Source organism: Hyperolius riggenbachi, chromosome 6 (assembly GCF_040937935.1).
Source record: "Hyperolius riggenbachi isolate aHypRig1 chromosome 6, aHypRig1.pri, whole genome shotgun sequence".
Classification (NCBI taxonomy): domain Eukaryota; kingdom Metazoa; phylum Chordata; class Amphibia; order Anura; family Hyperoliidae; genus Hyperolius; species Hyperolius riggenbachi.
The window spans coordinates 15,774,031-15,789,778 of NC_090651.1; the positions used below are offsets into that span (position 1 = coordinate 15,774,031).

Sequence of the window (15,748 nt, forward strand, 5' to 3'; positions counted from 1 at the left end):
GTGGTTTTTACGCATAAGGCATTACTTTGGGACAAATGCATGTAGGATAACTATATAGTTATCCTATATAGTTGAGTAATTAGTTGCATAGCCATTTGGGTTGGGAAAAAAAAAAAAAAAAACGACACGACGTGTCCATCGAGTTCAACCAGAAAATACATGTAACACCAGCCTGTTCCCTCACATATCTCAATTGATCCAGAGGAAGGCAAAAAACCCTTACAAGGCATGGTCCAATTAATCCCCCAAAAGGGAAAAAATTCCTTCACAGCTCCAGATGGCAATCAGATAAAATCCCTGGATCAACAGCACTGGGAATTACCTAGTAATTATAACCATGGATTTCTTTCAATGCAAGGAAAGCATCTAAGCCCCCTTAAATGCCCCTACAATTTGCCCCATTCTGATATAGCTGGTAGGCAACCTCCAACCTGGACATACTACGCTGTGCACACGGAGTATGTCCGCTTCTGTGCCATGCAACTGCGCTCCCTGACAAATCCTTATGACATGAGCTTGCCCGGTCACAAGGAGCCCAAGCGGACATACTGTGCATGCAAAGCATAGTATGTCTGGGTCAGAGGTCACCGACTAGCAATATCAGAACGAGGCAATTGGAAGAGAACAGAGGGTGACGCCAGGGCACAGGAGGTGCGGTAAAGCCTCTGCACAACTCCTCACACACAGAAGGCGTCTTTTTTGTTTGTTTTTTAAATATAAGTAGCGCTAAGGTATCCTTTAACTACTTACTGCACCAGGTGCAGTATAATCACGCCCTGGGAAACTTCATTTGAAGTCCCAGGGCCGCGAAAATTAGTCAAAAATACATAAATAGTTGCCTTAGGGACTGAACTTTTTTTAATAGGTATGTGAAGATGGTATATTACTGTGATTTTTTAATTTGCGGGCTAATAATCGGTGATGGACGCAAAACTGAAAAAATGCACCTTTAGTTCCAAATAAAATATTGGCGCCATACATTGTACTAGGGAAATAATGTGAACGTTGCAATAACCGGGACAAATGGGCAAAGAGTGTGTGGGTTTTATTCACAGTAGAAATTTTTATTTTAAACACTATAATGGTTGAAAACTGAGAAATAATGAATTTTTTTAAATGTATTTCTTATTATTCCAATTAAAATGTGTTTAGAATAAAATAATTCTTAGCATAATGTACCTCCCAAAGAAAGCCTAATTGGTGGCAAAAAAAATATACATCAAGTCAAGTTGTGATTAAGTTATTGGCGAAAGAATGGGAGGAGCTCTGACAGGTGAAAAAAGTTCTGGTCCTAAAGGGGTTAAACCCTCAGTGGACAAGTGGTTAAACAGTGGCAGTATTATGCTAGCACCCTGCATTTTTACTTCCCTTTTTGCATCTCAAAATTATATCTGCTTTAGCTGCAGCTGCTTGGCATTGAATACGATTACAGACCATAACAATTTGTGAGACATTTTTATTATGCCTCATGCCAGACTGGACAACAAGTAACTTAGAAGTCACAGAGCTCACACTAGATCATTGCAATCAAGCTTCACTGTCAGTCATTATTACTCACCATCTGAGGAATACCCAGTAAGGCCTCCAAATATAACAAGAACATAACTAACATCCAGCTCCCTCATAATCTCATAGGCTTTCTCTTCTGTGGATGCCATGGCCTGCGAGAATAAAGGGAGGAGAGGTAGACATTACATAGGAGGCATACAGAATCATCTCAGAATCACATTAGTAGGCTGCAGGCCCTTATTCAATTCACGTATTCTCCTGAGTTGTATCTTAGGTGATCATTTTTCATATTCTGTTTAACCCCCTTGCCGGTCCAATTCCCGTGGCAAGGGGGCAGCAGAGCACTTTTTTTTTACATCATGTAGCGAGCCCAGGGCTCGCTACATGATAGCCGCTGAGCAGCGACATCTCCGCAGCCACTCCGATCGCTCCGGCGATCAGAGCAAGCAGGAAATCCCGTTCAGAACGGGATTTCCTGCTGGGCTTCCCTGGTCGTCATGGCGACAGGGCGGGATGACGTCACCAACTACGGGACATCAGAGGGAATCCCGATCCACCCCTCAGCGCTGCCTGCCACTGATTGGCCAGGCTGCGCAGGGGTCTGGAGGAGGGGTGGCCGGCGCGGCAGATCGGAGGGTAACGGCGGCGATCGGATGTTACAAGCAGCTAGCAAAGTGCTAGCTGCGTGTACCAAAAAAAAAATAAAAAATATGCAAATCGGCCCAGCAGGGCCTGAGAAATCCTCCTGCGCAGGTTACCCCGAGCTGAGCTTGGGATAACCGGCAAGGAGGTTAAAATAAGTTTTCAGCACTTTGCAATTAAAAAAGTAAGTGAAAGTGTTGTCAAAATTATTCTGAGTAATTGCTTGCTTGTGGCCTAAAAGGCATTTTATCGATAAGGTGTAAAAATATCACCTAGGAGAAAAACATAGGACAATAAGTGAATTGAAAAATGGCTTAAATGGCTTGCCTACAAACTGAATGTGTTGGGATAAGATAGCCTCTGTGAGCCATATGATTGGTGTAGTGTTCTCTGTAGGAAATGCAGTCAGCACGATATAAATGTGGAGACACTGAAGCTCAATGGCTCTTCTGCATAGATAACTGGAGTCTCTTCACTCTCCCTGTACTGGAAACAATATTAGACTCATGTCTCTGCTCCTAATGTTTTATTTCTTAGCTGTACTACACATACAAATCATAATAGCATAATTTTTTTCTCACTTCAGTGTCTAAGTAATAATTATATAAAGACACTGAGCAGCATACTGATGACATCATGAATGCATTAAGCAGAAGTTAGCTTAAAGCGACTCACCTGGCCCACTCTGGAGATGTGCGTGTTATTCCACGTGTTGTTGTCCACTAGAATTGTTCGATTGGCCATTGCTGTAATCTGGTACCCGTAATCCCACCAGGACATGACTTTTGCATCCTTCAAGTGAAAATAAAGTCAATTCTGAGCTTTCAATTAATCTGCCTTATCCCCAATTAATCTGCCTTATCCCTCTGGGGACCAGCTGCCTAACCCCCCTTAAGGACCAGACCGGGGGGAAGGGAGGGGGGGCGGGGAAGTGGCGAGGTGAGTTTAGAGGGTCAGGCAGCTGGATCCCCACTGTATATAGATACCCATCGGTGTCCCTTCTGTAGCCAGCAGCCTTACTCACCTCCCAGGCTCCAGCGATGAGCAGCTCTAGCCTCCTCCGCTCTGGCTGGCATCCCCGCTCGCACTGCCACTAAGTTCTGGGTCGCGCTCGATGATGTCATCAAGCTGGGACCCAACACTCAAGGCAGAGCCAGTGGTGATGCCGGCCAGAGCGGAGGGGAATGCCGATCACCGGGGGAACGTCAGGAAGGTGTCTTCTTCCTCTCCTACCGCCGCTGCTAACACTGATCACTACGATCAGCCAGCAATTGTAGTGATCACGTGATCAGGAGCTATTCGCCATGGCTCCTGATCACTGAGGGGAGAAGTCAGCTGTCATATGACAGGTTAATCTCTTCCCTCGGGTGCGCACGATCGCGTCGGGAGCGGAAGCAGCAGGTGGCATAAATCCTACACCGCATCAGAGTTAGGCAGCCACAAGTGCGGCATAGGATTTACGCTGTGCGGTCCCCAGAAGGTTAATAACATTACCGGCCTCTCACAAATTAATGCAACAGCCCGAATCAGGCATTGGCTGGACAGCACTCTGGCGGTTGGATTGATGAAGAAAATATTATACTATACTTTGGTATACGAGGGAATTTATGGAAGACTCAATGACTGCAAGGTGCCCAAGTCCTCTGGCTGCAAAACAAACCCAAATCCCCACCCCTCCACCACCGGGCTTTACAGTTGGTAGGAGGTGTTTGTGATGACATGCTGTAGCTTTTGCTATGGTCTAGTCTGTCTGGAGAACATAGAGCCAAAAGTCTTTTGCTTTGCTCAGATGCAACTTTGCTAAGCTGTTCTGCCATCATATTTGTTGCACTAGAAAAGAGAACAGCAAAACACAAATATGACTAACTTTGCCCACAATATCATACACACCTTGCATATGCTGTGCTTGTATCATTACAAGATTTTAAGCATCCGGAGAGGATTGTTGAGCACGATGATCTCAGCATCTTTTTGCAGTCGTTCCTCACTGGTGTTTTTCTGTCTACAATCTTATCTTTTGACTAGGGGTACCCAGCTTGCTCATTATGCACAGCCCCCTATACTGTCCCAGTAAGCTCTGTACAATAGCTTGTCCAGGTTTCTATGAAAGCGACACTGAACAGCGAGCAAATAAACCAGCCAGTTCCAGTATACTGTGTGAATGGCAGTAGAGCCCTGCTATGCTCACCTCCGGTGTGTTGTGCCTGAGCCAGTAGTAAGCCTCTCTGAAGTCATCAAAGATGATGCGGCTTCCGTCTCCACCGCGTGCCGACAGCACAATGGACGGGGATGAATAAGCTTCACTGGTGACCCAGGTGGAATGGAATGTGTAGGTGACGAGGAAGAAAGCCATGACCATGATCATACCGCTGGCAACCTGGAAGACACAACGTGGGTGACATGAGGATGTGGAACGTAATCATTTAAGGAGAACCTGTACTGAAAAGTACATCCTACCTAATATAAGGCAAGTGTCCCTGCATCCTGTCCCTGTGTCAGTGCTTTTGCGCATGTCCTGCACCGACAGCCATTGGGGCAGGACACAAGACGGACCAGGAGACGGGCCAGCTGGCCGTGCAGGTGCACGGTGGTGACAGACCTAGAGCCCCTTTATTAAACGGCTTAGGTCACTAGTAATAAATAAAATTGATTTTTGTTTACAAAATTCATTTATAGATCATTTAGTCAGTGTTTACCCATTGTAAAATTTTTCCTCTCCCTGATTTACATTCTGAAATGTATCACTGGTGGCGACATCTTTAATCCTGTCAGGTGATCTGTACCGAATGTTCGTTACTGAGAGTGCACTGCTTGTTTGGCAGTTGGAAAAAGCCAATATTTCCCACAATGCAACAAGGTTCACAGACAGCAAACTGTCCGGATATGACATCACACTGTGGGAGGGGTTTCACCACAATCTCAGCCATACAGAGCCCCCTGATATCTATTCAAGAAAAGGTACATAATTCTCGTGGGAAAGGGCGTATCAGATACTGATTGGGATGAAGTTCAATCCTTGGTTTAAGTTCCTCTTTAACCAGTTCACCCCCAAGGGTTTTTATCCTAACGGACCAGAGCAATTTTCAGTTGTCAGCGCTCCTCCCTTTTATTCCCTAATAACTTTATTACTACTTATCACAAGAAAATGATCTATACCTCGTTTTTTTCGCCACCAATTAGGCTTTCTGTGGATAGTACATTTTGCTAAGAATTTTTTTTATTCTAAATGCATTTTAATGAGAAAAACAGAAAAAAAAAGAAAAAAATCATTATTTCTCAGTGTTCAGCCATTATAGTTTTAAAATTAAACATTCTCCTGTGGATAAAACAAACACGTTTTATTTGCCCAGTGGTCCCGATAATTAAACCGTTTAAATTATGTCCCTATCACAATGTATGGCGACAGTATATTATTTTGAAATATAAGTGGTTATTTTTCTGTTTGTTCTGGCCATAATTACAAGCCCCTATGTCAGGGGTCGGCAACCCGCGGCTCCGGAGCCGCAAGCGGCTCTTTTTCACCTTTGCCGCGGCTCCTAGGCCGCGGCTCAGTCGCGGCTCCGGTGCTGCAGGGCTGCCCATTCGGACACTACACCGGTAGTGAGTGTCAGTGGCTGCGGCGCGCTTGTTACATGTGCGCGTGTGACGTGTGCTGCCAGCTGGCCGGCAGCCTATCAGAGAGGCCGCCGGACCAGTGCAGGGCTTCGGGCGGCCATTTTCCCGTAGCCCTGCAGTGTAGTGCAGGCAGGACGTGACGTCGGGAAGGAAGGAAGAGGAGCCGAGGGAGTTGCGCGCCACAAGGAGGTCGGGACCGGAGATCGTGACAGGAGGAGATCGTGACAGGAGGAGATCGTGACGGGAGGAGATCGTGACGGGAGGAGATCGTGACGGGAGGAGATCGTGACGGGAGGAGATCGTGACGGGAGGAGATCGTGACGGGAGGAGATCGTGACGGGAGGAGATCGTGACGGGAGGAGATCGTGACGGGAGGAGATCGTGACGGGAGGAGATCGTGACGGGAGGAGATCGTGACAGGAGGAGATCGTGACAGGAGGAGATCGTGACAGGAGGAGATCGTGACAGGAGTTCTTCTGACTAGGTGAGTAAATGGGTTTTTCTTTTCAGATCTGCTTAAGGATTTGTGCATATTGGGGTGATATCTGCTAACGATTTATGCATATTGGGGTCATAGCTGCATATTGGGGTCATATCTGCTAACGATTTATGCATATTGGGGACATATCTGCTAACGATTTGTGCATATTGGGGACATATCTGCATATTGGGGTGATATCTGCTAACGATTTATGCATATTGGGGTCATAGCTGCATATTGGGGTCATATCTGCTAACGATTTATGCATATTGGGGACATATCTGCTAACGATTTATGCATATTGGGGACATATCTGCTAACGATTTGTGCATATTGGGGTCATAGCTGCATATTGGGGTCATATCTGCTAACGATTTATGCATATTGGGGTCATATCTGCTAACGATTTATGCATATTGGGGACATATCTGCTAACGATTTGTGCATATTGGGGACATATCTGCTAACGATTTGTGCATATTGGGGACATATCTGCATATTGGGGTGATATCTGCTAACGATTTATGCATATTGGGGTCATAGCTGCATATTGGGGTCATATCTGCTAACGATTTATGCATATTGGGGACATATCTGCTAACGATTTGTGCATATTGGGGACATATCTGCTAACGATTTGTGCATATTGGGGTCATAGCTGCATATTGGGGTCATATCTGCTAACGATTTATGCATATTGGGGTCATAGCTGCATATTGGGGTCATATCTGCTAACGATTTATGCATATTGGGGACATATCTGCTAACGATTTGTGCATATTGGGGACATATCTGCATATTGGGGTGATATCTGCTAACGATTTATGCATATTGGGGTCATAGCTGCATATTGGGGTCATATCTGCTAACGATTTATGCATATTGGGGACATATCTGCTAACGATTTGTGCATATTGGGGACATATCTGCTAACGATTTGTGCATATTGGGGTCATAGCTGCATATTGGGGTCATATCTGCTAACGATTTATGCATATTGGGGTCATATCTGCTAACGATTTGTGCATATTGGGGACATATCTGCTAACGATTTGTGCGTATTGGGGACATATTTGCTAACGATTTGTGCATATTGGGGTCATATCTGCTAACAATTTATGCATATTGGGGTCATAGCTGCATATTGGGGTCATATCTGCTAACGATTTATGCATATTGGGGACATATCTGCTAACGATTTGTGCATATTGGGGACATATCTGCTAACGATTTGTGCATATTGGGGTGATATCTGCTAACGATTTATGCATATTGGGGTCATAGCTGCATATTGGGGTCATATCTGCTAACGATTTATGCATATTGGGGACATATCTGCTAACGATTTGTGCATATTGGGGTGATATCTGCTAACGATTTGTGCATATTGGGGTCATAGCTGCATATTGGGGTCATATCTGCTAACGATTTATGCATATTGGGGTCATATCTGCTAACGATTTGTGCGTATTGGGGACATATCTGCTAACGATTTGTGCATATTGGGGTCATATCTGCTAACAATTTGTGCATATTGGGGTCATATCTGCTAACGATTTGTGCATATTGGGGACATATCTGCTAACGATTTGTGCATATTGGGGTCATATCTGCTAACGATTTGTGCGTATTGGGGTCATAGCTGCATATTGGGGTCATATCTGCTAACGATTTGTGCATATTGGGGTCATAGCTGCATATTGGGGTCATATCTGCTAACGATTTGTGCGTATTGGGGTCATAGCTGCATATTGGGGACATATCTGCTAACGATTTGTGCATATTGGGGTCATAGCTGCATATTGGGGTCATATCTGCTAACGATTTGTGCATATTGGGGTCATAGCTGCATATTGGGGTCATATCTGCTAACGATTTGTGCGTATTGGGGACATATCTGCTAACGATTTGTGCATATTGGGGTCATATCTGCTAACAATTTGTGCATATTGGGGTCATATCTGCTAACGATTTGTGCATATTGGGGACATATCTGCTAACGATTTGTGCATATTGGGGTCATATCTGCTAACGATTTGTGCATATTGGGGTCATATCTGCTAACGATTTGTGCATATTGGGGACATATCTGCTAACGATTTGTGCATATTGGGGTCATATCTGCTAACGATTTGTGCATATTGGGGTCATATCTGCTAACAATTTGTGCATATTGGGGTCATATCTGCTAACGATTTGTGCATATTGGGGACATATCTGCTAACGATTTGTGCATATTGGGGACATATCTGCTAACGATTTGTGCATATTGGGGTCATATCTGCTAACGATTTGTGCATATTGGGGTCATATCTGCTAACGATTTATGCATATTGGGGACATATCTGCTAACGATTTGTGCATATTGGGGACATAGCTGCATATTGGGGTCATATCTGCTAACGATTTGTGCATATTGGGGTCATATCTGCTAATGATTTGTGCATATTGGGGACATATCTGCTAACGATTTGTGCATATTGGGGACATATCTGCTAACGATTTGTGCATATTGGGGTCATATCTGCTAACGATTTGTGCATATTGGGGTCATATCTGCTAACGATTTGTGCATATTGGGGTCATATCTGCTAACGATTTGTGCATATTGGGGTCATATCTGCTAACGATTTGTGCATATTGGGGTCATAGCTGCTAACGATTTGTGCATATTGGGGTCATATCTGCTAACGATTTATGCATATTGGGGTCATATCTGCTAACGATTTGTGCATATTGGGGTCATATCTGCTAACGATTTGTGCATATTGGGGTGATATCTGCTAACGATTTGTGCATATTGGGGTCATAGCTGCATATTGGGGTCATATCTGCTAACGATTTATGCATATTGGGGACATATCTGCTAACGATTTGTGCATATTGGGGACATATCTGCTAACGATTTGTGCATATTGGGGACATATCTGCATATTGGGGTGATATCTGCTAACGATTTGTGCATATTGGGGTCATAGCTGCATATTGGGGTCATATCTGCTAACGATTTATGCATATTGGGGACATATCTGCTAACGATTTGTGCATATTGGGGTCATATCTGCATATTGGGGTCATATCTGCTAACGATTTGTGCATATTGGGGTCATATCTGCATATTGGGGTCATATCTGCTAACGATTTGTGCATATTGGGGTCATATCTGCATATTGGGGTCATATCTGCTAACGATTTATGCATATTGGGGACATATCTGCATATTGGGGTCATATCTGCTAACGATTTGTGCATATTGGGGACATATCTGCTAACGATTTGTGCATATTGGGGTGATATCTGCTAACGATTTGTGCATATTGGGGTCATATCTGCTAACGATTTGTGCATATTGGGGTCATATCTGCATATTGGGGACATATCTGCTAACGATTTGTGCATATTGGGGTCATATCTGCTAACGATTTGTGCATATTGGGGTCATATCTGCATATTGGGGTCATATCTGCTAACGATTTATGCATATTGGGGACATATCTGCTAACGATTTGTGCATATTGGGGTGATATCTGCTAACGATTTGTGCATATTGGGGTCATATCTGCTAACGATTTGTGCATATTGGGGTCATATCTGCTAACGATTTGTGCATATTGGGGTCATATCTGCTAACGATTTGTGCATATTGGGGACATATCTGCTAACGATTTGTGCATATTGGGGACATATCTGCTAACCATTTGTGCATATTGGGGTCATATCTGCTAACGATTTGTGCATATTGGGGACATATCTGCTAACGATTTGTGCATATTGGGGTGATATCTGCTAACGATTTGTGCATATTGGGGTCATATCTGCTAACGATTTGTGCATATTGGGGACATATCTGCTAACGATTTGTGCATATTGGGGACATATCTGCTAACGATTTGTGCATATTGGGGACATATCTGCTAACAATTTGTGCATATTGGGGACATATCTGCTAACGATTTATGCATATTGGGGACATATCTGCTAACGATTTGTGCATATTGGGGACATATCTGCTAACGATTTGTGCATATTGGGGTCATATCTGCTAATGATTTGTGCATATTGGGGACATATCTGCTAACGATTTGTGCATATTGGGGACATATCTGCTAACGATTTGTGCATATTGGGGTCATATCTGCTAACGATTTGTGCATATTGGGGTCATATCTGCTAACGATTTGTGCATATTGGGGTGATATCTGCTAACGATTTGTGCATATTGGGGTCATAGCTGCATATTGGGGTCATATCTGCTAACGATTTGTGCATATTGGGGACATATCTGCTAACGATTTGTGCATATTGGGGACATATCTGCTAACGATTTGTGCATATTGGGGTCATATCTGCTAACGATTTGTGCATATTGGGGTCATATCTGCTAACAATATGTGCATATTGGGGACATATCTGCTAACGATTTGTGCATATTGGGGTCATATCTGCTAACGATTTGTGCATATTGGGGTGATATCTGCTAACGATTTGTGCATATTGGGGTCATAGCTGCATATTGGGGTCATATCTGCTAACGATTTGTGCATATTGGGGACATATCTGCTAACGATTTGTGCATATTGGGGTCATATCTGCTAACGATTTGTGCATATTGGGGTCATATCTGCTAACAATATGTGCATATTGGGGACATATCTGCTAACGATTTGTGCATATTGGGGACATATCTGCTAACGATTTGTGCATATTGGGGTCATATCTGCTAACGATTTGTGCATATTGGGGTGATATCTGCTAACGATTTGTGCATATTGGGGACATATCTGCTAACGATTTGTGCATATTGGGGTCATATCTGCTAACGATTTGTGCATATTGGGGTCATATCTGCTAACGATTTGTGCATATTGGGGTGATATCTGCTAACGATTTGTGCATATTGGGGACATAGCTGCATATTGGGGTCATATCTGCTAACGATTTGTGCATATTGGGGTCATATCTGCTAACGATTTGTGCATATTGGGGTCATATCTGCTAACAATATGTGCATATTGGGGTCATATCTGCTAACGATTTGTGCATATTGGGGACAGATCTGCTAACGATTTGTGCATATTGGGGTCATATCTGCTAACGATTTGTGCATATTGGGGTGATATCTGCTAACGATTTGTGCATATTGGGGTGATATCTGCTAACGATTTGTGCATATTGGGGTGATATCTGCTAACGATTTGTGCATATTGGGGTCATATCTGCTAACGATTTGTGCATATTGGGGTGATATCTGCTAACGATTTGTGCATATTGGGGACATAGCTGCATATTGGGGTCATATCTGCTAACGATTTATGCATATTGGGGTCATATCTGCTAACGATTTGTGCATATTGGGGTCATATCTGCTAACGATTTGTGCATATTGGGGACATATCTGCTAACGATTTGTGCATATTGGGGTGATATCTGCTAACGATTTGTGCATATTGGGGTCATAGCTGCATATTGGGGACATATCTGCTAACGATTTGTGCATATTGGGGACATATCTGCTAACGATTTGTGCATATTGGGGACATATCTGCATATTGGGGTGATATCTGCTAACGATTTGTGCATATTGGGGTCATAGCTGCTAACGATTTATGCATATTGGGGACATATCTGCTAACGATTTGTGCATATTGGGGACATATCTGCTAACGATTTGTGCATATTGGGGACATATCTGCATATTGGGGTCATATCTGCTAACGATTTATGCATATTGGGGACATATCTGCTAACGATTTGTGCATATTGGGGTCATATCTGCTAACAATTTGTGCATATTGGGGTTATATCTGCTAACGATTTGTGCATATTGGGGACATATCTGCTAATGATTTGTGCATATTGGGGACATATCTGCTAACGATTTGTGCATATTGGGGACATATCTGCATATTGGGGTCATATCTGCTAACGATTTATGCATATTGGGGACATATCTGCTAACGATTTGTGCATATTGGGGTCATATCTGCTAACAATTTGTGCATATTGGGGTCATATCTGCTAACGATTTGTGCATATTGGGGTCATATCTGCTAACGATTTGTGCATATTGGGGACATATCTGCTAACGATTTGTGCATATTGGGGTCATATCTGCTAACGATTTGTGCATATTGGGGTCATATCTGCTAACGATTTGTGCATATTGGGGACATATCTGCTAACGATTTGTGCATATTGGGGACATATCTGCTAACGATTTGTGCATATTGGGGACATATCTGCTAACGATTTGTGCATATTGGGGACATATCTGCTAACGATTTGTGCATATTGGGGTCATATCTGCTAACGATTTGTGCATATTGGGGTCATATCTGCTAACGATTTGTGCATATTGGGGTCATATCTGCTAACGATTTGTGCATATTGGGGACATCTCTGCTAACGATTTGTGCATATTGGGGTCATATCTGCTAACGATTTGTGCATATTGGGGTCATATCTGCTAACGATTTGTGCATATTGGGGTCACATCTGCTAACGATTTGTGCATATTGGGGTCATATCTGCTAACGATTTGTGCATATTGGGGACATATCTGCTAACGATTTGTGCATATTGGGGACATATCTGCTAACGATTTGTGCATATTGGGGTCATATCTGCTAACGATTTGTGCATATTGGGGACATATCTGCTAACGATTTGTGCATATTGGGGTCATAGCTGCATATTGGGGTCATATCTGCTAACGATTTATGCATATTGGGGACATATCTGCTAACGATTTGTGCATATTGGGGACATATCTGCATATTGGGGTCATATCTGCTAACGATTTGTGCATATTGGGGTCATAGCTGCATATTGGGGTCATATCTGCTAACGATTTATGCATATTGGGGACATATCTGCTAACGATTTGTGCATATTGGGGTCATATCTGCTAACAATTTGTGCATATTGGGGTCATATCTGCTAACGATTTGTGCGTATTGGGGACATATCTGCTAACGATTTGTGCATATTGGGGACATATCTGCTAACAATTTGTGAATATTGGGGTCATATCTGCTAACGATTTGTGCATATTGGGGACATATCTGCTAACGATTTGTGCATATTGGGGACATATCTGCTAACGATTTGTGCGTATTGGGGACATATCTGCTAACGATTTGTGCATATTGGGGTCATATCTGCTAACAATTTGTGCATATTGGGGTCATATCTGCTAACAATTTGTGCATATTGGGGACATATCTGCTAACGATTTGTGCATATTGGGGTCATATCTGCTAACAATTTGTGCATATTGGGGTCATATCTGCTAACGATTTGTGCGTATTGGGGACATATCTGCTAACGATTTGTGCATATTGGGGTCATATCTGCTAACAATTTGTGCATATTGGGGTCATATCTGCTAACGATTTGTGCATATTGGGGACATATCTGCTAACGATTTGTGCATATTGGGGTCATATCTGCTAACAATTTGTGCATATTGGGGTCATATCTGCTAACGATTTGTGCATATTGGGGACATATCTGCTAACGATTTGTGCATATTGGGGACATATCTGCTAACGATTTGTGCATATTGGGGTCATATCTGCTAACGATTTGTGCATATTGGGGTCATATCTGCTAACGATTTGTGCATATTGGGGACATATCTGCTAACGATTTGTGCATATTGGGGTCATATCTGCTAACAATTTGTGCATATTGGGGTCATATCTGCTAACGATTTGTGCGTATTGGGGACATATCTGCTAACGATTTGTGCATATTGGGGTCATATCTGCTAACAATTTGTGCATATTGGGGTCATATCTGCTAACGATTTGTGCATATTGGGGACATATCTGCTAACGATTTGTGCATATTGGGGACATATCTGCTAACGATTTGTGCATATTGGGGACATATCTGCTAACGATTTGTGCATATTGGGGTCATATCTGCTAACGATTTGTGCATATTGGGGTCATATCTGCTAACGATTTGTGCATATTGGGGTCATATCTGCTAACGATTTGTGCATATTGGGGACATATCTGCTAACGATTTGTGCATATTGGGGTCATATCTGCTAACGATTTGTGCATATTGGGGTCATATCTGCATATTGGGGTCATATCTGCTAACGATTTGTGCATATTGGGGTCATATCTGCTAACGATTTGTGCATATTGGGGTCATATCTGCTAACGATTTGTGCATATTGGGGTCATATCTGCTAACGATTTGTGCATATTGGGGTCATATCTGCTAACGATTTGTGCATATTGGGGTCATATCTGCATATTGGGGTCATATCTGCTAACGATTTGTGCATATTGGGGTGATATCTGCTAACGATTTGTGCATATTGGGGTCATATCTGCTAACGATTTGTGCATATTGGGGTCATATCTGCATATTGGGGTGATATCTGCTAACGATTTGTGCATATTGGGGACATATCTGCTAACGATTTGTGCATATTGGGGTCATAGCTGCATATTGGGGTCATATCTGCTAACGATTTATGCATATTGGGGACATATCTGCTAACGATTTGTGCATATTGGGGTCATATCTGCTAACGATTTGTGCATATTGGGGACATATCTGCTAACGATTTGTGCATATTGGGGACATATCTGCTAACGATTTGTGCATATTGGGGTCATATCTGCTAACGATTTGTGCATATTGGGGTCATATCTGCTAATGATTTGTGCATATTGGGGACATATCTGCTAACGATTTGTGCATATTGGGGACATATCTGCTAACGATTTGTGCATATTGGGGTCATATCTGCTAACGATTTGTGCATATTGGGGTCATATCTGCTAACGATTTGTGCATATTGGGGTCATATCTGCTAACGATTTGTGCATATTGGGGTCATATCTGCATATTGGGGTCATATCTGCTAACGATTTGTGCATATTGGGGTCATATCTGCTAACGATTTGTGCATATTGGGGTCATATCTGCTAACGATTTGTGCATATTGGGGTCATATCTGCTAACGATTTGTGCATATTGGGGTCATATCTGCTAACGATTTGTGCATATTGGGGTCATATCTGTTTTATAATGGTTTTGCGGCTCCCAGTTTTTTTTCTCTTTTCGGAAATGGGCCCAAGTGGCTCTTTAATTCTTAAAGGTTGCAGACCCCTGCCCTATGTAATAAATTAAAATTAATTTTCCCCCATAAAATATAGAATAAAAAAATCTGAGTCCCTAAGGCAACTATTTATTTATTTTTTTTAAGCTGATTTTTTTTTTTTTTACAAGTGTTTTTTTTTGGGGGGGGGGGGGGGGGGGGGGGAGGGTTGGAAGTGTAATTTTATTAATGATGTGTATATACTTTAAAATGTATGTATTTTGTAGGTGTAATATACTTTTTGGCCACAAGATGGCGCTAGTGAACACTCATAGGACGTGTTCACTTTTTTTTTTTTTTTTTTTTTTTACACTTTATTAACCACTTGAGGACCCACCCTTTACCCCCCCTTAAAGAGACTCCGTAACAAAAAT

The 15,748-nt window shown here is 42.7% G+C and overlaps 1 protein-coding gene and 1 long non-coding RNA gene across 3 annotated transcripts in view; one reads left to right on the forward strand and one right to left on the reverse strand.

Moving 5' to 3' along the window:
- Positions 1–15,748, forward strand: part of LOC137520677 (uncharacterized) — a 34,963-nt gene that overhangs the window by 14,790 nt on the left and 4,425 nt on the right. The gene's annotated exons all lie outside the window — the stretch shown is intronic.
- STT3A (STT3 oligosaccharyltransferase complex catalytic subunit A) overlaps positions 1–15,748 on the reverse strand; it is a 49,270-nt gene that overhangs the window by 4,143 nt on the left and 29,379 nt on the right. For both annotated transcript variants that reach the window (XM_068238870.1, XM_068238871.1), the window contains exons 13-15: positions 4,340–4,528; positions 2,827–2,943; positions 1,559–1,661 (exon numbers count right to left, since the gene is read on the reverse strand). In XM_068238870.1, the coding sequence (XP_068094971.1) occupies positions 1,559–1,661; positions 2,827–2,943; positions 4,340–4,528 (409 nt within the window). The remainder of the gene's footprint in view (positions 1–1,558; positions 1,662–2,826; positions 2,944–4,339; positions 4,529–15,748) is intronic.